At 46.1% G+C, this 27,992-nt stretch overlaps 1 protein-coding gene across 1 annotated transcript; it reads left to right on the forward strand.

The window, feature by feature from the left end:
- Positions 1 to 27,992, forward strand: LOC134339573 (solute carrier family 22 member 6-A-like). Its single transcript, XM_063036197.1, has 10 exons — positions 1 to 464; positions 755 to 858; positions 2,605 to 2,759; positions 4,507 to 4,675; positions 5,461 to 5,584; positions 6,110 to 6,222; positions 16,405 to 16,619; positions 18,476 to 18,584; positions 20,899 to 21,102; positions 21,612 to 27,992. The coding sequence occupies exons 1-10, from the start codon at positions 63 to 65 to the stop codon at positions 21,739 to 21,741; spliced, it is 1,725 nt and encodes a 574-aa protein (XP_062892267.1). The 5' UTR covers positions 1 to 62; the 3' UTR covers positions 21,742 to 27,992.

Genomic DNA, 27,992 nt, shown 5'->3' on the forward strand with positions numbered 1-27,992 from the left:
GGCATCGATTGCCAGCACAGTCTGCCTCAGTACACCTGGTCTGCCCTCCTCCTGCTCAGACCATGGCTTTTGGGGACCTCCTGGAGATGGTTGGAGACCTGGGGAAGTTCCAAGCCATCCAAATTTTTCTGCTGTCGATACCATCCTTGTTCATGTCCTGCAATAATCTCCTCCAGAACTTCGTGGCCGCTGTCCCCGACCACCGGTGCAGGGTGCGGCTGGGAGGTGAGGATTCGAGGTACCTCAATGTGACGGAGGAGCCACTGAGGGAGGAGTTTCTCCGGGTGTTCCTGCCCATGGACCGGGAAGGGAGGCCGGACAAGTGCCGCATGTACACCTCCCCGCAGTGGCATCTCCTGGGCACCAACGAGATGCAGGGCAACGGGAGCCAACCTGACACACAGGCATGCACCGATGGGTGGGTGTACGACCACTCCCAGTTCACGTCGACAATCGTGACAGAGGTACGGCTGGAAATGCCCCCCTCACTTCTGGGGGATGGTGTACTGAAGGGGGTGGCTTGACGGAGTGAACAGAATGCGCCGTGACACAACGCTTTACAGCACCAGAGACCCGGGTTCAATTCCCGACAGGCTCTGTAAGCAGATTGTCTATTCTCCCTGTGACCGCGTGGGTTTCCTGCCACAGTTCAAAGACGTGTGGGTTAGTAGGGTAATTGGTCACACGGGTGTAATTGGGCGGCGCGGGGTTGCCGTGTCCTCTGTGACGGTCAGTTGTGCCCTTGTTTCGGCAGTGGGACCTCGTGTGTGATCGGAAGTCTCTGAAGCAGATGGTGCAGTCCATCTACATGGCCGGACTACTGATCGGAGCCAGTGTCCTGGGCAGACTGGCCGACAAGTAAGTTCAAAGTTCCAAGTACATTTATTATCAAAGTTTAGAAGCCACATACAACGGTGACATTCGTTGTCTTGCTGGGAGCCACAGAACACTAGAAGCACAATACAATCAACATTAAACCCCACACCACAACGACAGTCACACAGCCAAATGACTCAAAGGGCAACGTGGAGATGGTTTAACAAATAATCTCTGAATAAACTCAATGGGTAAAACAACTTGGGGGGGGGGGGGGAGGGAAAGCAACTGCTGAACGAGAGTGTTTAAGCTGCTGTGTGATCTAACCAGAGTTTTATAGAGCTGCAATGTTACCTGGAGACACTTGAATTGAATCTTCTGCCTGCTGAAGGCCAAGCACTCTGCATCTTCTTAACCATCCTATCGACTTTGAGGGATCTCTGGATGTGGACGCCAGATCCCTATCTAAGTCTCTTAAAATGTTCCTAATATATCTGCCTCTACCACCACCCCAGGCGCCGACTACTCTCTGAGTAAAATACATACCTCTGACATCCCCAGCCCGATCTTTCTTCCATTCACCTTAAAATCATGCCCCCTCATATTCGCCATTTCCATCCTGGGAAAAAGTCTCTGGCTATCCACTCGACCTATACCTCTCATCATTTTGTACACCTCTATCAAGTCACCTCTCATCCGCTGAAGAGAAAAGCTCTAACTCACTCAACCTATCCTCAGAAAACTTGCTCTCTAATCCTGGTAAATCTGCATCCTGCCTGAAACTTCCGCATCCCACCTATAATGAGGTGACCAGAACTGAACACAATACTCCAAGTGTGGACTCACCAGAGATTTACAGAGATTACCTCATGCCTCTTTAACGCAATCCCCCGAATGATGAACCCAATACACCAAAACCCTTCCTAACCGCTACATCAACATGTGCGGAAACTTTGAGGGATCAATGAATGTGGGGGAAACAGCTAATACCAGAGTCCAAACTCTTAGGATGATTAGTGGGATGTATAGGGGGATACAGAAAGTATATCTTTGGGCAAAGTGTAGCACGTGCTTAGCAACCCCCACTCCCCCCAACACCGATCCGGGTTACCTGAAACCATTGGAACAGGTGGTGGAGGGTCGTCCGAGCAGCTGGTGCATATCACAAGTCTTGGACATGCGACCACTGATGCCAGGCAGACAATCTCTGAAGGGTATTGATAATGGCTGGGGTCACCAGTCTTATAAAGACACTGGCCAGAAGAAGGCAAGGGCAAACCACTTCTGCAGAAAAAAATTGCCAAGAACAATAAAGGGCAAAGGTCATGACTGCCCACTTTACACGGCTTGCCACATAATGACCGTAATGACAGGCAGGGCTGTGGATGTCGGAGGTAAGTTTTTTTACTCCGAGTGGTGGGTGAGTGGAATACATGGCCTGGGTTGGAGGTACAGGGAGACGCATTCGGGAGATTTGAGAAACTCTTAGATAGGCATGAAAAATGGAGGGCGATTTGGGAAGGAATGGTTAGATTGATCTTGGAGTGAATCAAGGGTCAGTACAACATGATGGGCCGACAGGTCTGTACTTTGCTGTAATGTTCTATGTTCTATGACGGCTCTGGAACCATTCAGACTCCTGGATAACATCAGTCAAACATAAAAACACCCGTTCAAACATTAACCACATCACAAGGACCAGAGAGCCACTTACCGATGCTCTCCTGTAACTCCATGTCAGCGTGGGCTCCTGTTCACTGGCCCTTACCCAATGCTTCTCGCCGTCAGGTATGGCCGCCGAACCCTGCTGCTATGGTCGCACTTTGTGATCGCTGTTTCGGGGACGTGTGGAGCGTTCTCCTCCTCCTTCCCACTCTTCTGCTTCTGGAGATTTCTGACAGGCGTCGGCGTGTCGGGTGCCATCAACAATTGCATATCTCTCAGTGAGTAAACTGTCGCCCAAGTGAAGAAGGACGGTCCCTGAGCAGGATTTCTTCAGCCAGAGGGTGGTGAATCAATGGAATTAGCATTCACTTCCAGAGGGCTGGAATATAAAAGCAAGGTTAAAACGCTGAGAATTTATATGACGAATGCTGCGAGAATCTTGGGACCAAGAAAAGATCTGCTGGAATTGGAGAGGGTCAACAGGAGGTTCAGGAGAACGATCTCAGGAATGAAAGGGTTAATGTATGAGGAATATTTGGTGGCTCTGATCTGTACTCACTTGAGTTTAGAAGAATGAGGGGGATCTCATCAAAACCTATCGAATATTGAAAGCCTGGATAGGGTGGACATGGAGAGGATGTTTCCAATAGTGGGAGACGATCTTTTTCAATATTTTTATTAATTTTCTACATAGAAGAATGCAGAGTTCAAGAAAAAAAGAAATATATCAAAAACGTTATACTGAATCGCACATACAAACTCTTTACTCTATATTCATACAAATTGATTAATTCATAATATTGAAATATAGTAAATTAATTATATGGAAATAAAAAATCTAACCCACTACCAAGACCAAAGCTGATTAGTAAAGAAGAAACAAAGAAAAAAAAGTGTATTATTAGCCATCATCTGTGCTTTAACGGCAAATCAAAGGTTTTGAAAATAGTTCAAAGAAGGTCCCCGCAATGTTTAAAAGTCTTGATTAGATTCAGAAATTGAACACCGAATCTTCTCTGAATTTAAACATGACATCACATCACTCAGCCATTGAACGTGAGTGGGTGGGACCGCATCTTTCCATTTAAGCAAGAGCACCCTCCTAGCCATAAGAGAAATAAAAGCCAAAATGTGCAAATCAGCTTTCTCCAAAATAATATCCGTTCCTCCAACAATACCAAATAAAGCAGTCAAAGGTTTAGGCTTAAAATTTACTTTAAAAAGTACCGAGAAAGTTTGAAATACTTCTTTCCAATATTTCTCAAGACTCGGACATGTCCAAAACGTATGAATGAGTGAAGCTTCTCCATTATTACATTTATCGCAATGAGGAGATATATACAAATAAAAACGAGACAACTTATACTTGGTCATGTGGGCCCTATGGACCACTTTAAATCGTAGGAGAGAGTGGTGAGCACGTAACAATGAAGTGTTAACCAATTTAAAAATTTCATTCCAAGTTTCTCTAGAAATTGAAGTCTGTAAGTCTTGTTCTCAAAGATTTTTAATTTTATCGAAAGGAACACTTCTCATTCCCAGCAACATATTATAAATAATAGATATAGATTCATTATGAAAAGGTTTTAAATTAAAAATTACATCTAGTAGATTCTTATCAGGACTTTTACGAAATGTACCTATTTGAGACCGTAAAAAGTCTCTTATTTGTAGGTATCGAAAAAATTGACTTTTGGGTAAGCTATATTTAGCTGACAGTGGCTCAAATGGAAGGAGACTTTCCTCCACAAACAAGTCCTGGAAGCATTTAATACCTAATCTATCCCATTCTTTTAAAGTCACATCTATCATAGAAGATTTTAAAAAATAATTGGTGGAATCTGATAGGAGAGGAGGGTGGAGTAAGAAGTAGTGGGGGGGTGGTTGACGAGGGCAGATGTCGACAGTGTGGGGAGGGGAACTAGGGGAATGATGTGCAAGTAGAGAGGGTGGAGGAGGGGAAAGAAACGCAGACAGATTCCACTTTGATTAACACGCTGTCTTTCCCCCCATCTTTGCACCCAGTGATTGAGTGGATTCCAATCAGAGTTCGAACGCTTGTTTCGATGTGTGGTTCCTTCTCTTACACGCTTGGTCAGGTCTTACTGGCCGGGATTGCCTACGGCATCAAGGATTGGCGTTGGCTCCAGCTCTCGGTCTCCATCCCATGCGTTGTCTTTTTCGTTTATTCCTGGTAATGTCCAACTCCACTTACCCTTGATATACTGGAATCAAAAGAACCCACTGTTAGTTTGTCATGTTTGTTTCATTTAGAGCTATGGCACGGTAACAGCCCCTCCCACGAGACCCAATTACACCCGTGTGACAAATTTACCTACTAACTGGGGAGGAAAGCTAAGGAAACACGTGCGGCCCCAGGGAGAATGTACAACAGTCCTTACAGACAGCGGCGGGAATTGAACCCGGGTCGCGGGTAGTGTAATAGAGTAACGCCAACCACGACTATCGCGCTCCACTGGGAGCAGGGGCAAAGGGAGAGTTTCAGGGGCGATAGTGAAAATGGGCAATTAAACAAGGAACGATGGAGTCAGGCCGTCATTAATCCACAGTGAGATTCCACAGTTCTGCTGATAATCAGAAATCCTGTCTCACTGTGTTCAATTTCAAGACCGGAGCTCAATTTCCCACACTCCCTTTAAATACCGGGGCCCCATTTCGCACCCTCTGAGTGAAGAAGCTCCCCTCCCCCTCACGTTCCCCTTAAATATATCACCTTTCACCCTTAATCCATGATCTCTGGTTGTAATCTCACCCAAACTCAGTGGAAAAAACCTGTTGGCATTTACCTTATCTATACCCCTCACAATTTTGCGTACCTCTATCAGATCTCCCCTCATTCTCCTACTCTCCAGGAAATAATGTCCTAACCTATTCAGCCTTACCCTATAACACAAGTCCCGGCAACATCCTGCACTCTTTCAATCAACCTGCAATGAGTTATCATCCTTGCTGTCACAGGTGGCTCTCAGAGTCGGCCCGATGGCTCATCGTGAACGGCAAGGAACACATTGCTCTAAAGCAGCTGAAGAGGGTGGCGAAGATTAACAGTCGGGAGGCAGAAGGGGAGAGACTCACTGTTGAAGTAAGCACCATTCTCAGAAACAGATCATACTGGTGTTCGTGATCTGGCACTCTATGGCACCTTAACTCCGGCACACAGCTGCTGTTTGATGGCCCGGTAGTGTAGTAGTTTGTGCAACGATTTTCAGAGATGGTGATCTGCATTTGATTCATGCCGCTGTCTGTGAAGAATCCTCCCTGTAACTCTGCGGGTTTCCTCCGGGAGTTCCAGTTTCCTCCCACATCCCAACGACGTACAGGTGTATTGTGGGTGTGTTAAGTCGGCGCCAGTTCAGTGAAACGCATTGTTTGTGTCAATGACCAACACAGTCAAAACAAGTGTCGCCACGCTTCCCGTGCCAACATAGCACGCCCACAACTCACTACCCCTAACCCATACTGCTCTGTAATGTGTGAAGTAACCGGAGCACCCAGAGAAAACTCCATCCATAGACGCTGCCTGACCTGCAGATTTCCTCCAACATTTCGTGTAGAGCAATGACTATGTTTGCATTTTTTGTTCTGTCTGACACCACGTGTTCCACAGATTCTCAAGGCGAGTGTGGAGAGTGACCAGCTCGCTGCCAAGAAACAGAGTGTGTTCGATCTGTTCCGGACACCAATAATGCGACGGATCAGCTGTTGTACGATGGTGGTTTGGTGAGTGAACTTCTTTATCCTTGGACTTGGACAGTGACCACAAACACAAGAGATTCTGTCAATGCTGGAAATCCAGAGCAACACACACACAAAATGCTGGGGGAGTTCAGCAGGTGAGACAGCAGCTATGGAGAGGAATAAACAATCTATGTTTTAGGCCGAGACCCTTCATCAGGACTGAAAGGATGTGGGAAGAAACCAGAATAAGATGGTAGGGGTGTGGAAACTGTAAGAAGCTGGGTGGTGACTGATGGAGGAGGTGAAGGGATCAAGAAGAAGGAATCTGCTAGGAGTGGCATGTGGACCATGGGTGTTATCTATTGAACAACGGTGATTAGGGAACTGAAGGTAAAAGTACCCTTAGGAAGCAGTGATCACAATATGACTGAATTGGATAGGGTAAAAGTGAAGTCTGATACAGGAGTATTTCAGTGGGGTAGAGGAAATTACAGTGGGATGTGAGAGGAGCTGGCCACAGCAAAATTGGAAAGGGGAGCTGGCAGCGATGCCAGCAGAGCAGGAATGGCGTGAGTTTCTGGGAAAGATGAGAACGGTGCAGGATAGATGATTCCAAAACCGAAGAAATACTCAAATGGCAATATACCAATTTCGTGGCTGACAAGGAAAGTCAAAGCTAATGCAAAAGAAGAAAACCCATCATACAACAAAGCAAAAAATAGTGGGCAGACAGAAGATTACGAAGCTTTTAAACCCTACAGAGAGAGACAAAAATATTCATAAGGAAGAACAATATGAAAGCAAGCAAGCAAACAATTTCAAAGTGGATAGTAAAAGCTTTATGAAGTATGTAAAAAAATAAAAGGGAGATGAGAGTGGATATAGGACCACGAGAAAATGAAAGTGGAGAAAAAAATAATGGAAGAACAAGGAGATGGTAGGTGAGCTAAATGAATGCTTTGCTGAGTAGTGTGCCAAACGTTGAAGGCTGCGAGGGAAGAGGACCGAATGTAGTTACTATTACAAAGCTCAAAAAGCTGAAAGACTGAAAGGTACAGAAGTCACCCAGAGCAGATTAACAGCACCACAATGTTCTGAAAGAGGTAGCGGAAGAGATTGAGGAGGCATTCGTAATGATCTTTCAAAAATTATTGGACTCTGGTAAGGAGCCAGAGAACTAGAAAATTGCAAATGCTATTACACTCTTTAAGAAAGGAGGAAGGCAGCAGAAAGGGAATAACGGACCAGTTAGTCTGATCTCAGTGGTTGGGAAGATGTTGGAGTCAGTTGTTAAGGATGAGGTTGTGGAGTACTTGGTGACACAGGACAAGGCAGGACAAAGTCAGCATGGTTTGCTAAAGGGAAAATCTAGCGTGACGACCCTCTTCGAATTTTTTGAGGAGATTACATGTCCGATAGATAGATGGTATGCAGTGGATGTTGTGTATTTGGACTTTCGGAAGGCCTTTGACAAGGTGCCACCCAGGAGGCTACTTACCAAGTTAAGAGCCCGTGTTATCACCAGAAGGTTACTGGCATGCTTAGAGCATTGGCTGATTGGTAGGAGGTAGCGCGTAGGAATAAAATGATCCTTCTCTGTTCGGCTGCCAGTTCCATAGGGGTCAGTATTGGGAACACTTATTTTTATGCTGTATATCAACGATTTAGATGATGGCGTTGTAGTGAGGCTTGCAAATGATGCAAGGATTGAGGAAACGGTTAGGCTGCAGAAAGACATAGACAGATTAGAATAATGGGCAATAGAGTGGCAAATGAAAGTCAATGTTGTAAAATGTTTGGTCATGCAATTTGGTTGAAGAAATACATTTGCAAGTTATTTTGTACACGAGGAGAAAATCCAAAAATCTGAGATGTAAAGGGACTTGGGAGTCTGTGTGCAGAACATCCTGAAGGTTAATTTGTAGGTTGAGTCAGTGGTGAGGAAGGAAAATGCAATTTTAGCACTCATTTCAAGAATTCAAGAGTAGAGATGTGATGCTGGGGCTTTATAAGGTACTGGTGAGATCTCACCTTGAGGTGAGAACAGTATAGACTCCTCATTTAAGAAATGGTGTGTTGGCATTGGAGAAGGTTCAGAGGAGGTACACAAGGATTATTTCAGGGACCAAAGGGTTACTATATGAGGAACGTTTGATAGCTGTGGATCTGTACTGGGAAATGATGATTCCACTATCGGGGAGTCTAGGACGAGAGGGAACTGCCTCAGGACAGAGAGGCGTTCATTATAACAGAGATAAGGAGAAATTTTCTTCACCTGACGGTGATGACCTGGTGGAATTTATTACCACAGGCCAGGTCATTGGGTATATTTAATGCAGAACTGATAGGTCCTTGATAGGATATGATATCAAAGGTTATGGAGAGAGGGTCGGGGAGTGGGAGTGAGGAGGGGAAAGTATTCAACAGCCTCAGAAAGGATCACAGCCCTTTCAGGTCTCGGGAATAGGCAATTTCACAAACAATTCTATTCTTTGCTTATCGATTTCTCTTTTACTCGGTGTCAAGGTCAGCCCCAAATAACTAACTTCTTGTTTCATCACCTGTGCTTTTTTACGGTTTACCTTTGGTCCCAGTGCATGTAATAATTACAGCAGTTCTGTCAATAGCTGGTAATGCTCTTAATTGTTTTCAGTCTGCAGAAGTAAATCATCTACGTATTGTATGAAGCACTCAGACTTTGAAAACGGTTTTAACCATTCCCCTGAACTCTGGTGAAATATAGATGGGGAATTATGGAAAACCCGTGGTAGGACAGTCCATGTATACTGCAATCCCTGAAATGTAAATGCAAACTTGTATTGACACTCTCATTCAAGTGGGATAGAGCAAAATCCATTATTTATATCGAAAACGTGAACCACTGTGTTCTTTCATTCTGTTTAACCACTGTGTTCCGGTTAGTTGCTACAGTTATGGCTGTTAATTAGCGGCTTTATTCAGCTCTCCATAGTCTATTGTCAACCTGCAGTCACCATCTGGTTTCCTGTCTGACCATATGGGAGAGTTATTATTGGAGGCTATAGGCCTCAGAACGCCTTGTACCAAACTCTCTTTTACCTAACCTACATCTTTGTCTGCTTTTTTGGGGAACACATATGGGGAGAAGGCAGGGGAGTGGGGATGACTGGAATAATAGGGTCAGCCCATGACTGAATGGCAGAGCAGACTTGTTGGGTCGAATGGCCTACTTCTGCTCCTATATCTTATGGTCTTATATTGCTTTTATAGTTTCAGGTCTGGAGCTTGTTTGCACACACTGCCGGCCACCTTTCCACAGTCATGGTTGTGCCTTGCAAATGCCGCTCAGCTCTGTGCAATAATACAAGACAGCCTTGCATTCTCCATATATGGCTGAGGAGTTGGTGCAGGGAGCAGGGCTTTAGATTTTTAGATCATTGGGATCTCTTCTGGGGAAGGTGGGACCTGTACAGATTGGATGGGTTGCACCTGAACTCGAGGGGGAGCAATATCCTTGCAGGTAGGTTTGCTAGCATGGTTCGGGTTTAAACTAATTTGCGAGGGGGATGGGACCCAGAGCGATAGAGCAGTGAAAGAAATGCATGGAGTAAAGCCAGATCTAACATACAGAGAGGCTTTGAGGAAAGGGAAGCAGAATAAACGGTGTAAAGACAGTAAGGTAGAAGGGCTGAAATGTGTGTACCTCAATGCAAGAAGCATCAGGAACAAAGGTGATGAACTGAGAGCTTGGATACATACATGGAATTATGATGTAGTGGCCATTACAGAGACTTGGCTGGCACCAGGGCAGGAATGGATTCTCAATATTCCTGGATTTCAGTGCTTTAAAAGGGATAGAGAGGGTGGAAAAGGGGGAGGAGGGGTGGCATTACTGGTCAGGGATACTATTACAGCTACAGAAAGGGTGGGTAATGTAGCAGGATCCTCTTTTGAGTCAATATGGGTGGAAGTCAGGAGCAGGAAGGGAGCAGTTACTCTATTGGGGGTATTCTATAGGCCCCCTGGTAGCAGCAGAGATACAGAGGAGCAGATTGGGAGGCAGATTTTGGAAAGGTGCAAAAATAACAGGGTTGTTATCATGGGTGACTTTAACTTCCCTAATATTGATTGGCACCTGAATAGTTCCAAGGGTTTAGATGGGGCAGAATTTGTTAAGTGTGTCCAGGATGGATTCCTGTCACAGTATGTGGACAGGCCGACCAGGGGGAATGCCATACTAGATCTAGTACTAGGTAATGAACCGGGTCAGGTCACAGATCTCTCAGTGGGTGAGCATCTAGGGGACAGTGACCACCGCTCCCTGGCCTTTATAATTATCATGGAAAAGGATAGAATCAAAGAGGACAGGAAAATTTTTAATTGGGGAAAGGCAAATTATGAGGCTATAAGGCTAGAAGTTCAGGGTGTGAATTGGGATGATGTTTTTGCAGGGAAATGTACTATGGACATGTGGTCCATGTTTAGAGATCTCTTGCGGGATGTAAGGGATAAATTTGTCCCGGTGAGGAAGATAAAGAATGGTAGGGTGAAGGAACCAAGGGTGGCAAGTGAGGTGGAAAATCTAGTCAGGTGGAAGAAGGCAATATACATGAGGTTTAGGAAGCAAGGATCAGATGGGTCTATTGAGGAATATAGGGAAGCAAGAAAGGAGCTTAAGAAGGGGCTGAGAAAAGTAAGAAGGGGGCATGAGAAGGCCTTGGCGAGTAGGGTAAAGGAAAACCACAAGGCATTCTTCAATTATGTGAAGAGAAAAAGGATGACAGGAGTGAAGGTAGGACCGATTAGAGATTAAGGTGGGAAGATGTGCCTGGAGGCTGTGGAAGTGAACGAGGTCCTCAATGAATACTTCTCTTCGGTATTCACCAATGAGAGGGAACTTGAAGATGGTGAGGACAATATGAGTGAGGTTGATGTTCTGGAGCATGTTGATATTAAGGGAGAGGAGGTGTTGGAGTTGTTAAAATACATTAGGACAGATAAGTCCCCGGGGCCTGACGGAATATTCCCCAGGCTGCTCCACAAGGTGAGGGAAGAGATTGCTGAGCCTCTGGCTAGGATCTTCATGTCCTCATTGTCCACGGGAATGGTACTGGAGGATTGGAGGGAGGCGAATGTTGTTCCCTTGTTCAAAAAAGGTAGTAGGGATAGTCCGGGTAATTATAGACCAGTGAGCCTTACGTCTGTGGTGGGAAAGCTGTTGGAAAAGATTCTTAGAGATAGGATCTATAGGCATTTAGAGAATGATGGTCTGATCAGGGACAGTCAGCATGGCTTTGTGAAGGGCAGATCGTGTCTAACAAGCCTGATAGAGTTCTTTGAGCAGGTGACCAAGCATATAGATGAGGGTAGTGCAGTGGATGTGATCCATATGGATTTTAGTAAGGCATTTGACAAGGTTCCACACGGTAGGCTTATTCAGAAAGTTAGAAGGCATGGGATCCAGGGAAGTTTGGCCAGGTGGATTCAGAATTGGCTTGCCTGCAGAAGGCAGAGGGTGGTGGTGGAGGGAGTACATTCAAATTGGAGGATTGTGACTAGTGGTGTCCCACAAGGATCTGTTCTGGGACCTCTACTTTTCGTGATTTTTATTAACGACCTGGATGTGGAGGTAGAAGGGTGGGTTGGCAAGTTTGCAGATGACACAAAGGTTGGTGGTGTTGTAGATAGTGTAGAGGATTGTCAAAGATTGCAGAGAGACATTGATAGGATGCAGAAGTGGGCTGAGAAGTGGCAGATGGAGTTCAACCCGGAGAAGTGTGAGGTGGTACACTTTGGAAGGACAAACTTCAAGGCAGAGTACAAAGTAAATGGCAGGATACTTGGTAATGTGGAGGAGCAGAGGAATCTCGGGGTACATGTCCACAGATCCCTGAAAGTTGCCTCACAGGTGGATAGGGTAGTTAAGAAAGCTTATGGGGTGTTAGCTTTCATAAGTCGAGGGATAGAGTTTAAGAGTCGCGATGTAATGATGCAGCTCTATAAAACTCTGGTTAGGCCACACTTGGAGTATTGTGTCCAGTTCTGGTCACCTCACTATAGGAAGGATGTGGAAGCATTGGAAAGGGTACAGAGGAGATTTACCAGGATACTGCCTGGTTTAGAAAGTATGCATTATGATCAGAGATTAAGGGAGCTAGAGCTTTACTCTTTGGAGAGAAGGAGGATGAGAGGAGATATGATAGAGGTGTACAAGATAATAAGAGGAATAGATAGAGTGGATAGCCAGCGGCTCTTCCCCAGGGCACCACTGCTCAATACAAGAGGACATGGCTTTAAGGTAAGGGGTGGGAAGTTCAAGGGGAATATTAGAGGAAGGTTTTTTACTCAGAGAGTGGTTGGTGCGTGGAATGCACTGCCTGAGTCAATGGTGGAGGCAGATACACTTGTGAAATTTAAGAGACTACTAGACAGGTATATGAAGGAATCTAAGGTAGGGGCTTATATGGGAGGTAGGGTTTGAGGGTCGGCACAACATTGTGGGCCGAAGGGCCTGTACTGTGCTGTACTATTCTATGTTCTAATCACTCCCCATTATATGTTCCTGCTCCCTAGGTAAATCCACCAACACTATTGAATGTCCCAATGCTATAGCTCCTATCCTTACTACCAATGGTGCACTCACATGTCCTACTTGTTGATGTCCTGTGAATCCACTTAAGATAATGTTACTTTATATCTCCCAGATTGCATTGTTTATATTAGTGTTGCTGACGGTGGTTCGGACTCCCCCAGTATCCCATAAAAAGGTAACAGGGCGGCCCATGACTCTACCACTTACTGGAGTTCTTCTGGTTTCATCTCACCTTGTGTCACACACCCATGTTGGCGAGGCCTGACTCCATCATTGAACCTCAGGATTTAATTCCCTGGATGGTGGTGTCTTCACCATGTTACTTTGTGGTTGCCTGACATTCAATAAGCATTACCTTCCCAGTATAGTATAGTTGTCCTTTGTATCTCTTTTACCCCTGCTCTACGCATTGTCCTCCGTACCCATGCCTCGGTGTGTGTAGGTTCAGAAAGATCAAACATTTCCAATGTTTTTTAGAGTCTTTGGTACAGTGAGACACCAGCGTTCTCAACCATCTGTTTGAGGGTTCTGGTTTTTAATTGTCCCGCTCTAATGCTGTTCCATAAACCCTTCGGAACACAGTCCAAAAACGGGATACCAATGCAGTGGGATGTTCACCTCTCCTCTGGTAACATTTGGCCAGCTCATCTACCGGGTCCCCCTTTGTTAAAACTCATAACAATCTAGAAACATAGAAAACCTACAGCACAATACAGGCCCTTCGACCTACAGAGTTGTGCAATTTTCAGTCATTGCATTTTTTTCAGTTTCCCTCTTGTTCCCCCACAATGTCACTGCATATCTGGCGAAGTTGAGTGTCTATTTGGGTGTGAATACATTATAATCAATCTCCTTTCCTTGGAGTCATCTAGGGCGTGTACTAATCCCTGATGACTAGTTGCTTGGAAAAGCTCTCCAGGATCGTCTTCAAGCACACATGTCCCAATATCCTTATTAATATCTCTAAGCTACTGTATGCCGAACGGTGTAGTATATAGAAATATAGAAACATAGAAACACAGAAACCCTACAGCACAGTACACGGCCTTCGGCCCACAGAGTTGTGTCGAACGTGTCCCTACCTTAGAAATTACTAGACTTACCTAGAGCCGTCTATTTTTCTAAGCTCCGTGTACCTAGCCAAAAGTCTCTTAAAGGACCCTATCATATCCGCCTCCAGCATCATTGCCGGCAGCCCATTCCATGCACTCACCACTCTCTGGGTAAAAAAATTAACTCCTGACATCTCCTCTGTACCTACTCCCCAGCACCTTAAACTTGTGTCCTCCTGTAGCAACCATTTCAGCCCTGGGAAAAAGCCTCTGACTATCCACACGATCAATGACTCTCATTATCTTATACACCTCTATCAGGTCACCTCTCACTCTCCGTCGCTTCAAGGAGAAAAGGCCGAGTTCACTCAACCTATTCTCATAATAGGTTGAATAGGTTGGGAATAATCCCCCCCAATCCAGGCAAAATCCTTGTAAATCTCCTCTGCACCCTTTCTATGGCTTCCACATTCCTCCTGTAGTGAGGCAACCAGAACTGAGCACAGTACTCCAAGTAGGGTCTGAACAGGGTCCTATATAGCTGCAACATTCCCTGTCAGCTCTTTAACTCAATTCCATGATTGTTGAAGGCCAATACACCATACACCTTCTTAACCACAGAGTCAACCTGCGCAGCTGCTTTGAGTGTCCTATGGACTCGGACCCCAAGATCCCTCTGATCCTCCACACTGTCAAGAATCTTACCATTAATACTATATTCTGCCATCATATTTGACCTACCAAAATGAACCACTTCACACTTATCTGGGTTGAACTCCATCTGCCACTTCTCAGCCTAGTTTTGCATTCTGTTAATGCCTCGCTGTAACCTCTGACAGCCCTCCACACTATCCACACCTCCAACCTTTGGTCATCAGCAAACTTACTAACCCATCCCTCCACTTCCTCATCCAGGTCAATTACTGTATAAAAATCACTGAGAGTAAGAGTTCAGAACCAATCCCTGAGGCACTCCACTGGTGACCGGCCTCTTTGCAGAATATGACCCGTCTACAACCATGTATGTGATATTCTGATTTTGATTTGCTCCCATCTCTCTGATGGTAACTAGGGGTGCCAATTGTGCAGATGGTAGTACCAGTTCCTGTTGGTAGCGTATCGGGTGCAGTTGCTCGGGAAATGGTTCTACGTAATTATCGTAACTGTATCTAGTAGTTCCATCTGGTAAATCATGGCAATCAATATCTCCATATTCACTTTCCTCCCCTTGTTCAGATACTTAAGCACATGTTATTCCTCGCTTGGAGGAAGTTTGTCCTGAAGTTTTTGAATATGCTTTAAACACTTTGTATGATCGCCAGTGTTACTCTTCCTTACCAATGCTGATTTCTGAATCACATTCATAGTCGTCTTTAAATCACTGCCCTGTTTCCTTAATCTTTCCACTTCATCCTTCGCTAGTTCGGCTCCCTCCTCTGGTTCACATTTTTCTTTAAGTAATTTCTCATACCTCAAACTGAAACTGCTTTATATGCATCAAATCAATATGTATACCTCTGTGACCCTCTAAATCCATAATCCTCTCTTTAAAGGTTTCAACTCATTTTGGAGCCTTCTGTGTTCCCTTCTAACCTATCTCGCTCGGCTTCAGCTTTCTGCCGACATTCGGTTTCCGTTTCTAATCTGCGCCGTTCTGCATCGGCAGTCTGTCGTAATTCTACCAAATCTGCAATTAAATAGGCAACTGTAATTGGTTCTTGTAATTGTTTAAACTTCCTGCCCGACAGCTTCCCTTGGGTGATTTTCCAGAGGGAAAACCCAATCAGTTTTCCCTTCACAGCCAAAGTGACCAGCCAACTCCTAACTTTCCCAGCTTCATTTCTCTATCATCATTGTGTCTGTTTGAGAGCTTCTTGACTGCCACTAATGTATCTGCCTCTACCACTATCCCCGGCAGGCCGTTCTGCACATCCACCACTCTGTGTAAAAAAAAAGACCTACCAGTTATATCCCGCACCCTCCCCATGCTTTCCACCAACCCCTCTGTTCCCCTTGCACCTGAGTGCTAGCACACTCCGCTCCAATCTGCTGATCAGCCTTATTTCTAGAGATGACAAGCCAGCATACAGAGGCGAGGTTATTATCCTGACGAAGTGGCGCCAAGATAACAATCTCTTCCTTAATGTCCGAAAGTAAAAGAGCTGATTGTGGATTCTGGCAAACGCTACCACAGCACTAAAGCCAGGACCTACAGGCTACGGGACGTCTTCTTTCTACAAGCCATTACACATATAAATTCACATGTCTGTACATTGCGATAGAGTCATAACGCTAAGATTTTAATCCCTCACGTTGTCGGATGGATTTAAGATTTAAATAAATTCTAAATTCCAAATCACATTAAAATTCCGCCTCCTTGTATTAGCCATTTCCACCCTGGAAAAATTCCTTGGCTGTCCACTCCACCTATCCCTCTTATCATCTAGAACACCTTTACCACATCACCTCTCATCCTCCTTCGCTATAAAGAGAAAAGCCCTAGCTCACTCAACCTATCCTCATAAGACACGCTCTCTAATCAGACAGCATGCTGGTAACTTTCCACTCTGCACATTTTGTGTTTTGTTTTCGTGTTAACAGGTTTTCAACGAGTTTCGCTTATTACGGGGTGTCCATCGACCTGCAAGGGTTCGGAGTTAACATCTACCTCATCCAGCTCATCTTTGGAGCCGTGGACATTCCGGCGAAGATCGTGGCCTACCTGACGCTGAGACTGATCGGGAGAAAGTTCACACAGGTCACCTCACTTACACTGGCAGGGTCCACAGTGCTGGCAAACGTCATTATTCCTGAAGGTAGGAGTTCGTCAGTAAAGTCCGACTGCCCTCTCAACAGGAAGGACGTAAATGTTTGTGCTTTGACAATCCAGACTCCGAGCTCTCTATTTGGAGCTCAAGGGTTTCTTTATCAATCTCCCTTCAATGGAAATTCCAGAGAAGGAGGCGCCAAGCTCCGTTCTCCGGAGAAATTGTGTCTCTCAATTAGATGCTTTTTTATTTCTGTAGGGATGGTTTTGAACTGTGATAATCAATAAACCATTGTTTGGAATCAAACAACCTTGCCCGGTGTCTCAGGGCTTGGTGTGTCTTCACCTGTGACGCCACCCCGCCCCCCCCCCACCACCTCCACCTCCACCTCCAACTCCACCTCCACCGCCCCCGGCGTTCCTTCTCTGCCACCTGTCCGACACACCATTCCCAACATCCTTTGCTCCCGCCTTAGTTACGAACTCGATATCCGCCCCATGTTGACAAATACAGTAATATGCAAAGATCTTAGGGACCCGAGCTGCCTCAGATATTGCACAGTACTATATGTGCAATAGTTTCGTATGCCCCCTAGTGGTTACCTCTGAATGATTCTGGACAGTCCAGATGCTTCTCTCAGTGTTGTGTAATCTGAATATGGGGTTTCTGATTGGCTGACTTATCTGCAAATCAGAATGGAATGTTTCTGATCGATGTGTATAAAAAGCTGACCACGAGGCAGCGGCCCCTTCTCTTTCTTTCTTTTCCTCTCCCTCTGCACTCTACCACCGTCTTTGTTCTATCAACACTTCATAGAACGGCGGTGAAGCAACATGTTTTGTGCCTTTTTTCCTCACTTCTGAAAGAAGCTTGGATCAAAAGCATCAGAATCCACTCTGGTTTAGGGACAGCGATATGGAGGTGTTTAAAGGACAGGCCGCCCGTTCAGCACTCGAAGTCTAGTGATTAGACTGGTGGCAAAAGACATCTGTGGACGATGGGCTGTCCGGGTCCGTGGGTCCTGGGATTGGATGTCCAGTGTGAGCAGGAGGTCAGCCGGCGAGCTCGAGGTTCGAGCCTGGAGTTCAGAGTCTCAATATCGGATTGTCGAGCGGTCGATATCTAACAGCGAAGGCCACTGGCCAATTAGAATTCTGAAAATCGAAGCTTGATAGCCAAAACCGGGAGTCTAGAGACAGGAGGCTCGTCCTGGAGTCGGTGGCCTGTCCTGGAAGTTCCACCTGCAGGAGGCTTTATAAGGCACGAGTCAGGCCACACTTGTGTATTGTCAACAGATATGGGCCCGAAAGGTTGTGCTGTCAGTGGAGAGAGTCCAGATGAGGTTCACGAGGATGATGCTGGGAAGGAAGGGGTTAACATATGAGGAGCATTTGGCAGCTTCTGGACTGTACCCACTGGAATTTAGAAGAATGCGGATGGATCTTATGGAAACCTACTAAATGTTGAAAGGATTAGATAGGATGGATGTGGACTGGATGTTTCCTATGGTGGGGACACCCTGAAGTAGAATACAAGGCTCAAAATTGAGGGGCAACCTTTTAGAACAGAGGTATGGAGGAATTATTTTTTTCCAGAGAGTGATAGACCTGTGGAATGCTCTGCCACAGACTGCGGTGGAGGCCAAGTCCGTGCGTATATTTAAGGTGGAATTTGATCATTTCGTGATCGGTCAGGGCATCAAAGGATATGGCAAGAAGGCAGGGAAATGGAGTTGAGTGGGATCCAAGATCAGACATGAAGGAACAGCGAAGAAGACTTGATGAGCTGAATGGCCTAATTCTGATCCTATGCCTTAAACTAACTGCTCCTCCGACTGTTTTACGTGTTTCAATGCCTTAAGTGAGCTTCCTGCCATTTGAAAGTGGTATCTATTGCCCTTGTAGACCTGCAGACTGTCCGGACCTCGCTCGCTGCCTTTGGCAAGGGATGTCTCGCAGCCGCCTTCACCTGTTGCTACCTTTATGCCAGTGAACTCTACCCAACAGTGGTCCGGTGAGTACTCCCTTTTCACAGAAGTATAAAAGTTTTCTTAGAACGCATATATACAGGGTACAGACATACAATGTTGAGACAATAAGTATACTTAAGTTAAAATATGGTTACTATCGTGTATAAAATAGTCAATTTCCCCGGGGCGGGGGTGCTCCCGGAATGTGCCCATTGCGACTTTGTACTCCCTCTCAAAGGACAGCCGGACACAAACGTATCCAGGGAAAAGGGGTAGTCAGTCGGCCCGGGCAGCACTTTCCGCCGCTGTCATGTGTCCAGCAACAATGGATAAGAAATTGAGTCAGGTTCTATAAACAAACAACGATATTTATTCACCTCTGCTCAAAACATCGAAAAGTAAACGAACGACTAACTTAACCAGAAATTAACAGTGAGGCGACTGCAGCCTCCGGTGAAAATGATATCGTATCCATTAGATAGGGGCCGTGGACAATTCTGATTTGATGGAGACAGACGTGAAAGCACAGAGAAATATCTGGAGAGATTTCTGAAACGCCAGTTCGCTGCTGTTGTACTGCACGGTCGGGAATCTTCCGGAGGGAAGGCCTCAAAATCCCCGGCGTTACCTGCTGTTGGCGACCGAGATTGATGTCGAATCGTTCGGACAGAGAAGGAGCTCAGTACTCGGTGTTGGAGAGCTGATCGGAGGCTCGAAGTTTTCGGATGACTCAGAGTCGGACTGTGGTCGGGCATGGCAGGGAGAGTTTTTCTTCCTTCTCCCGTCTGCGTGAGATGTGGGACATTTGAGAGACTTTGAACTTTTTACTGTGCTCATAGACTTCATCAACTTATGGTATTGTTGCACTGTTGTAACCATATGTTATAATTACGTGGTTTTGTTAGTTTTTTCAGTCTTGGTCTGTCCTGTGTTTTGTGATATCACACCGGAGGAAATATTGTATCATTGCTTAATGCATGCATTACTAAATGACAATAAAAGAGGACTGCGTGTCTTCATAATCTAAACTGTTCTTAAAGAGTTCTTATTCAAGCACAGACTTCAAGTGGTAAATTCAAAAGTCCATGTGATTTATACAATCATTGAGAGGCCTGGGTCATGAGAACATTACATGGTGGTGCAGCCAGAACCCCTACACTTCCTCGTGCCTTTCCTGAATCCACTGTGATTGGATCGGGACCAGACCCCCCCAGGCAGCGACATCACCGTCCAACAACACAGGATCACATTGTCTGGATGAGGCCAGACGCCATACCTTCCTCATTTCCCGGTAGAAGCGGGGTGGATCCTTCAGAGTGGCGTGGCAGACGCCGTCCAGTGGGATTCCCGTGACCTCCTGCACCCAGCGTCCCCGGCGGAGAAAGTGCGTCCCCAGCCCAGGCCACCTCCGCAGCGAGCAGCCACCTGGGTGTCACACGCAGGACCGTCCGCCCTCCGCGATCGGGAGACTCGTCACCGCTGCAGAGACCCACAGAAGAAGAAGGAGGAGAAGGAGAAGGCACAGAAGTAGCTCCACGCAGCCCAAGTGCAGGGGCCCTGGTATGGGACACCGCTGGCTCACCCCATTCCGAAGCCCAAAGGCTCGGTGAAGATCCCGGTCATCTTCGCCAGGCATTCCGCCGTGGCGTACAGCAGTCAGACGCGGGACACAAACTATTGCCCGAACCCGAATGCTCGCTGAGTCCCAAAAAGTTCCCCGTGGTGCACCCTGTGAAACCATTCTCTTGGTCGAGGGTGAGAAAAGCGACTGACACACCAGCCTTCCGGTACAGGGAGATCAGATCCTGGACAAGGTGGATATTGTCCTGGATCGATCCCCCTGGGACCTTGTAGGACTGGTCTGGTTGGACCAGTTCCCCCAGCATCAGCCCAGAAGATTGGCCACCCCCCGGACAAAGATCTTGTAGTATACGCTGAGAGGGATATTGAGCAGGAAACGGAGATCCCCCTTCTTTGGCAGCAGGGCCACGACTACTCTGCGCCAAGAGAGGGGCTTCTCGCCCGTCGCCATTCCCTCCCCCAGTACCCCTGTATAATCAGCCCCTAGGATGTCCCACAAGGCCCGGAGAAATTCGACCGTCAACCCATCCAACCCCGGGGACTTGCCTATCTGCAGCTGGTTGAGGACACTGATTACTGCACGGGTCTGAGGAGAAGTGAGCCTCGGAAAAGGAATGCACTTCCTCAACAATCTGTGATGGAGGAGCTATTCCCTGCCAACAACTCCCCTAACTGCCAAAGGGCCAGTGGATGTTGCCACAGACCACAGAGATCCTGCCTTAAGATCTTCCATATCTGATAAAAAATAATTCTGTTTCTCTGTGCCCTCTCCAACAGGCAGACGGGATTAGGGCTCGGAAGTTCCATGGCCCGGATGGGCGCAGTGGTGGCACCCATCATAAAAATAAGTGGCGATTACATCCCCTTTTTGCCGTCTACGATATATGGCGGATTGGCTGTAATCGCAGGAATAACTGCCTCCTTCCTTCTGGAGACACGGAACATGCCGTTACCAGAAATGATCGGAGATGTAGAGAACAGGTTTGTGTCTGTCGCGTGCTGACTGGGGTTCCCAAAACACCAAGGCCAACAGAAACGGTGCGTTTCTGGGTCTCCGCTCGGTGGGAGAGATGTGCTCGAGCCGGAGAGGGTACAAGAGAGATTCACCAAGATATTCCCTCGTGTGGAGAGGTTCAGTAATGATGAGAGACCGTAGAGGGTGCCGAGGAGATTGACCAAGATATTCGCTGGGATGGAGTGGTTCAGTTATGGGGAGACACGGGACAGGGTGCAGAGGAGATTCATCAAGATATTTCCTCGGATGGAAAGGTTTGGTTATGATGAGAGACTGGAGAAGGTGCACAGGAGATCCAGGGGATGGAGGGGAAGATGCTGTTCCTAAAACTTTTAGTGTGTGTCTTCAGGCTCCTGTACCTCCGCCCCGATGGTAGCAATGAGAAGAGGTCATGTCCGGGGTGGTGAGGGAACTTAGTGATGGGTGAGATATGTGATAGTCGTAATGAGCAGGTTATTTTTCTTTCTCTGTTTAGAGCCATGAAGAGAAGAGCCAGCAAATTGAGGAATGAAGATATCACACTGCAGGAAGCTCATGCGTTGCTCCTGACACAGAAAGTTGAAGCACACCCTATCCAGATTCCGTCGCACCCTGTGGCCACTTAAAGGCAGGTCAGCCAAAATGGTATTGACTGGACACGCCGGACAGTTCCCCCTTCTGTTTCGGATGTTGTGATGTGGATGTGCACGGAGATTATCTCATAAAACAATCAATAAAAGGAACTGTGGCTCTAATTTCTCTGAAGTGACGTTGAACTTGAGATTTTCATGACTATGACGGAAATGTTAAAAGGCAGAGAGGGCTTTGATGGAAATGTAAAAAGACCAGATTCATGTCAAATCAGATTCACACACAAAATGCTGGAGGACGTCAGCAGGTCAAACAACATCTATGAAGGAGAACGAACGGTCGGTGTTTCCGGCTGAGAGTCTTGAAGAAGGATCTAGGCCAAAAATATTGACTCTTCATTCGTTTCCAAATGATGAATCCTTCCAGCATTTTGCGTGTGTTCCTCTGGATTTCCAGCATCTGCAAACTCTCTTGTGTTTATGTCGGGTGGCACTGTATTGTAGAGGCTAGCACAACACTTTACAGTACAGGTAACCAGGGACAATTCCCAACGCTGTCTGTAAGAAGTTTAAACGTTCTCCCCATGACTGTGTGGGTTTCCTCCTGGTGCTCTGGTTCCCTCCCACAGCCCTAAGGGTTAACGATTGGTAGTTTAATTGGTGATTGTAAATTGTCCCATGATTAGGCAAGGGTGAAATTGGGGGTTACTGAGCGGCGCGGCCCAAAGGACAGGAGGGGTCGACTCCACTCTATATAAATGATGGTGAGTTTCATCGGTTCATAGCTCGGAAATCTGATGGCAAAGGGGAAGAAGCTGTTCCTGAAGTTTTGACTGGGGGTTGAGGCTCCCTTACCTCATCCCTGATGGTATTAAAGAGAAGAAGGCATGTCCTGGGTGGTGAGGTTTCTTCATGGTGGATGCCGCCTTCTTGAGGAACTGGGCTTTGAAGGTGTTCTCGAAGGTGAGGAGTTTTGTGCCTGTGATGACATCAATGGAGACGAATAAACGGTTGAAGGTTCTCGGACCAAAACATCCGCTCTTCATTTCTCCCTTTCCTTTCCCGTCCAGCAGAAGGGTCTCAGACATAAATGTCAGTCGTTTCCATAGATGCTGAGTTCCTCCAGCGTTTTGCGTGCGTTGCTCTGGATTTCCAGCGTCTGTCGATTCTCTTGTGTTCAGATTCACGTTGATTAATTTACCAGGTGTACATTGAAACATGCAGCGAAATGCAGCATTAAAATTAACGGCAAACTCAAGGGTGTGCCGGGGGCAGCTCACGAGTACCAGCGTACTTCCCAGAACCATCATCCCAGGCAGAACACCGAAAACGCAGAACACAGCAAAACAAAGGCAAAGCAAACCATTTTCCTCCTTCACAACCACCTACGCATTCTCGCACACACACAGCCCTCCGACCCCAGGGCAGGCCGTTGCTGGACTGAGGTTTTAATCTCTGTGAGTTACAATGATGTTTAACTTCTCCGTTAACAGAATACACTGTGAACTGAGCGGCTTTGAAGTGGGAGGGTCAAAGTTTATCTTTTGCTCCCTGCTGACTCAGTGACCCTTAACCATGGCGCCGGCTTTCATGGCCCCAGTTGACTCAGAATAATTCCAAAAAAATATGTCCTTGTGGACACCTTTTTCAGACGGGGAGTGAGATGCTTTTTCCCACCTGTCAGTTCCACCTTCGCTGGAGGCCATTCTGCTTCGGCTTTGTGCTAGCTCCCTACTGGATCAATCCAATCAGTCCTCTCCGCTGTCCTTCTCTGAAGTCCCAGCCAGACCACTGACTCTTTTGCTGTCTTTCGACATCAGACCATAAGCCAGAGGAGCAGAATCAGGCCATTCAGCCAATCGTCTGCTCAACCATCCCATCATGGCCAATTTATTAGCCCTCTCTACCCGAATCTCATCCCTTCTGCCTGTAACCTTTGACAACCTGACTAACCAAGAACATAGAAACATAGAAACATAGAAAACCTACAGCACATTACAGGCCCTTCGGCCCACAAAGTTGTGCCAAACATATCCATACCTTAGAAGTTACTAGGGTTACCCAGAGCTCTCTATTTTTCTAAGCTCCATGTACCTACGCAAAAGTTTCTTAAAAGACCCTATCGTATCCGCCTCCACCACTGTTACCGGCAGCCCATTCCACGCACTCAACACTCTCTGCGTAAGAAACTTACCCCTCACTTCTCCTCTGTACCTACTCCCCAGCACCTTAAACCTGTGCCCTCTTGTGGCAACCATTTCAGCCCTGGGAAAAAGACTCTGACTATCCACACGATCAATGCCTCTTATCATCTTATACACCTCTATCAGGTCACCTCTCATCCTCCGTCGCTCCAAGGAGAAAAGGCCGAGTTCACTCAACCTATTCTCATAATGCATGCTCCCCAATCCAGGTGACATCCTTGTAAATCTCCTCTGCACCCTTTCTATGGTTTCCACATCCTTCCTGTAGTGAGGCAACCAGAACTGAGCACAGTACTCCAAGTGGGGTCTGACCAGGGTCCTATATAGCTGCAACATTACCTCTCGGCTCTTAAACTCAATTCCACGATTGATGAAGGCCAATGCACCGTATGCCTTCTTACCCACAGAGTCAACCTGCGCAGCTGCTTTGAGTGTCCTATGGACTCGGACCCTACGATACCCCTGATCCTCCACACTGCCAAGAGTCTTACCATTAATAGTATATTCTGTCATAATATTTGACCGACCAAAATGAACAACTTCACACTTATCTGTTTTGAACTCCATTTGTCCACTTCTCAGCCCAGTTTTGTATCCTATCAATGTCCCGCTGTAACCTTTGACATCCCTCCACTCTATCCACAACACCCTCAACCTTTGTGCCATCAGCAAATTTACTAACCCATCCCTCCACTTCCTTATCCAGGACATTTATAAAAATCACGAAGAGTAAGGGTCCCAGCAGAGATCCCTGAGGCACACCACTGGTCACCTACCTCCATGCAGAATATGACCCTTCTACAACCATTCTTTGACTGCTGTGGGCAAGCCAATTCTGTATCCATAAAGTCATGTCCCCTTGGATCCGATGCCTCCTTACTTTCTGAATGAGCCTTGCATGGGGTACCTTATCAAATGCCTTGCCTAAATCCAATTACATGTACACTACATCTACTGCTTTTCTTTCATAAATGTGTTTAATCACATCCTCAAAACCTATCAACCCCTGCTCGAAACACTGTATACCCAATGATCTGACCTCCACAGCCACCCGTGGCAACGAATTCCAGAGATTTCCCACACTCCAGTTAAATAATTAGTAATTGGAACATCAAACGAAACGAATCCCTTCTGACTGCACAGCATCCACATCCCTCTGTTCTGAGCACATTGAAAAATTGGTTTGCGATTGTCACACACACTAAGGTGCAGTGAAAAATTTGTTGCACATGATCCATTCAGGTCATATCATAAAGCAAAGTATATTTTTTATCAAAGTACGAATGCCCTGCACAACCCCGAGATTCGTCTTCCCCACAGACAGCCACAAAACAAAGGAACATAGAAAAATAGAAAAACATTGGGAAATTAGAGGGATATGTGTAAGGTTAGTATTTTCAGACGTAGGGACATGTTCGGCACAACTTTTTGGGCCGAAGGACCTGTATTGTGCTGTTGGATTTCTGTGTTTTTATGGTCCTAAACACCCTGGAGCCCGTTCAAAGAAAACCTCGGAAACCAAATGCACAAAAACTGAACAAATCGCGCAAAAAGGAAACAAATGAGTGAAAGACAGTAAAGATAAAACATCGAACCGCAGAGTCATTGAATCAGTCTCCAATGTTCTGTCCTGTTCAGTTCAGTTCAGTTCAACTTAGCGCGTGTTTACAGCGCTCATACGACCATCCACCACCTGCTCCCACGGCTTCACATGATCCTGATCGGATGACTAAACAGGTGCTACACATTGTCCAAGGGTGATCTGCAGGCTAGGGGAAGGAAGGGATGCCTTACACCTCCTTTGGTAGGGACCGTATCTCCACCCCACCTCCCAATAAATAGGTAGGTTAGCCTGTATGGGTAGATTGATTGTATGTCTCACAGCAGAAGTGGTTAAGGCAGGTTCGATGTTGTCATTTGAAGTTAAATTGGACAGCTATATGGACAGGAAAGGAATGGAGGGTTATGGACTGAGTGCAGGTCGGTGGGACTAGGTGAGAGGAAGAGATGGGCTGAGATGGCCTGTTTCCATGCTTTAATGGTTATATCATGGTTATATAATGGTGCGGTCATGTTTGCTGTTGTGTGCTGGGGCAGCAGGCTGAGGGTAGCAGACACCAACAGAATCAACAAACTCATTTGTAAGGCCAGTGATGTTGTGGGGATGGAACTGGACTCTCTGACGGTGGTGTCTGAAAAGAGGATGCTGTCCAAGTTGCATGCCATCTTGGACAATGTCTCCCATCCACTACATAATGTACTGGGTGGGCACAGGAGTACATTCAGCCAGAGACTCATTCCACTGAGATGCAGCACAGAGCGTCATAGGAAGTCTTTCCTGCCTGTGGCCAACAAACTTTACAACTCCTCCCTTGGAGGGTCAGACACCCTGAGCCAATAGGCTGGTCCTGGACTTATTTCATAATTTACATATTACTATTTAAGTATTTAGGGTTCTATTACTATTTATTATTTATGGTGCAACTGTAACGAAAACCAATTTCCCCCGGGATCAATAAAGTATGACTATGACTATATGGTTATATAGTATCCATTGAGAGTACTGCTGCTACTCCAGTCACCCCCTAGGCGCCTCGGAAGTAAGATCAGTGCCCTCAGTACTGCTTCATCGCTGTAGCCTGTGGCCACCTTCTCTCCCCTCAGCCTTGAGCTGACTCTGGCTGTACACTCACTTTCAGGGGACACTGCAGTTCATGTTTTGTGTTCTATTCACTTACATTTCAAAAATTGTTTACACAATTTGTTCTTTATTTTCTGGAGGTTTGCAAGAAGTTGAATCTCAAGTTCAAAGTGCATTAATGATCAATGTATGTTTAAAGTTTACATAAATGCACTTTGAACTTTGGGGCAATGTCATCAGTCCCATCCCCTCCCTTATCTCCCTGAGGCACGGCATCTCAATCTCACTCATGTTACGCCCTTCCACTCAAAGTCGAAGTCAAGTTCATTGTCACATCCACAAGTATGTTTATGTACAGGGACGATGACACACAGCTCCAAAACACAACTTTCAGAAGTAGTGCAAGATAACATTTTAAACTGAGGTTGGTTCATTTGTCAAGAATATCACAAGATGCAGTGAAATGTGGAGTATCAATGTAAAAGACATGCTTGCATAATATTGTATACCTTGATCAATCTTCTCCCCATTCTCCTATGCTTCACGAAATAACGTCCCACCGCATTCAACATTTCCCGATAACTCAGGTCCTCAAGTCCCGGTAACATCCTTGCAAATTTTCTCTGCGCTCTTTCAATCGTATTGAAACACCAACGCCTTTGAACGGAAAATCCTCCAAAAGGTAGTGGATCTGGCCCAGTACATTACGGGTAAAGCTCTCCCAACCCTTGAGCATATCTACATGAAAAAGTGTCACAGGAAAGCAGCACCCACCACCTTGGCCATGCTCTCTTCTCACTGCTGCCATCAGGTAGAAGGTACAGGAGCCTCAGGACTCACACCGCCAGGTTCAAGAACAGCTCAACCATCAGGCTCTGAATTAAAATGGGATAACTATTCATTGGGTGCATAGTCAGAAGCTTTTCCCCAGGGTTGAAATGGCTGACACGAGAGCGCACGATTTTAAGGTGCTTGGAAGTAACTACAGAGGAGATGTCAGGGGTATTTTTTTACGCAGCGAGTGGAATGTGCGTGGAATCTGCTGCAAGTGAGGGTGGTGGAGGCAGATATGATTGGGTCTTTAAAAGGACTCCTGGATAGGTACATGGAGCTCAGAAAAATAGAGGGCTGTGGGCAACCTTAGGTAATTTCTAATTAAGTACATGTTCGGCACTGCAATGTGGGCCGAGGAACCTGTATTGTGCTGTAGATTTTCTATATTTCTACGTTTCAAACTACACTCCCTTGCCCATCTATTGAGATGCTCCCACAACCAATAATCTCACTTTAAGGACTCTTTTTCTCACTATCTTATGTTCTCATTATCTATTGCTAATTATTTACATCTGCATTTGCACAATTTGTTGCCTTCTGCACTCTTTCATTGATCCTGTTATACTTACTATTCTATAGATTTGCTGAGTATGCCCGCAAGAAAATGA

The sequence above is a fragment of the Mobula hypostoma genome, chromosome 30 (assembly GCF_963921235.1).
Source record: "Mobula hypostoma chromosome 30, sMobHyp1.1, whole genome shotgun sequence".
In the NCBI taxonomy this organism is placed as follows: domain Eukaryota; kingdom Metazoa; phylum Chordata; class Chondrichthyes; order Myliobatiformes; family Myliobatidae; genus Mobula; species Mobula hypostoma.

What these genes read in the sequence shown, in the direction of transcription:
- LOC134339573 (XM_063036197.1), top strand. Translation starts at nt 63, where the DNA reads ATGGCTTTTGGGGACCTCCTGGAGATGGTTGGAGACCTGGGGAAGTTC. An exon ending in CTGGGCAGACTGGCCGACAA is followed by an intron (nt 859 to 2,604) that starts GTAAGTTCAAAG and finishes TCTCGCCGTCAG; the next exon opens with GTATGGCCGCCGAACCCTGC. An exon ending in ATCGGAGATGTAGAGAACAG is followed by an intron (nt 21,103 to 21,611) that starts GTTTGTGTCTGT and finishes TTCTCTGTTTAG; the next exon opens with AGCCATGAAGAGAAGAGCCA.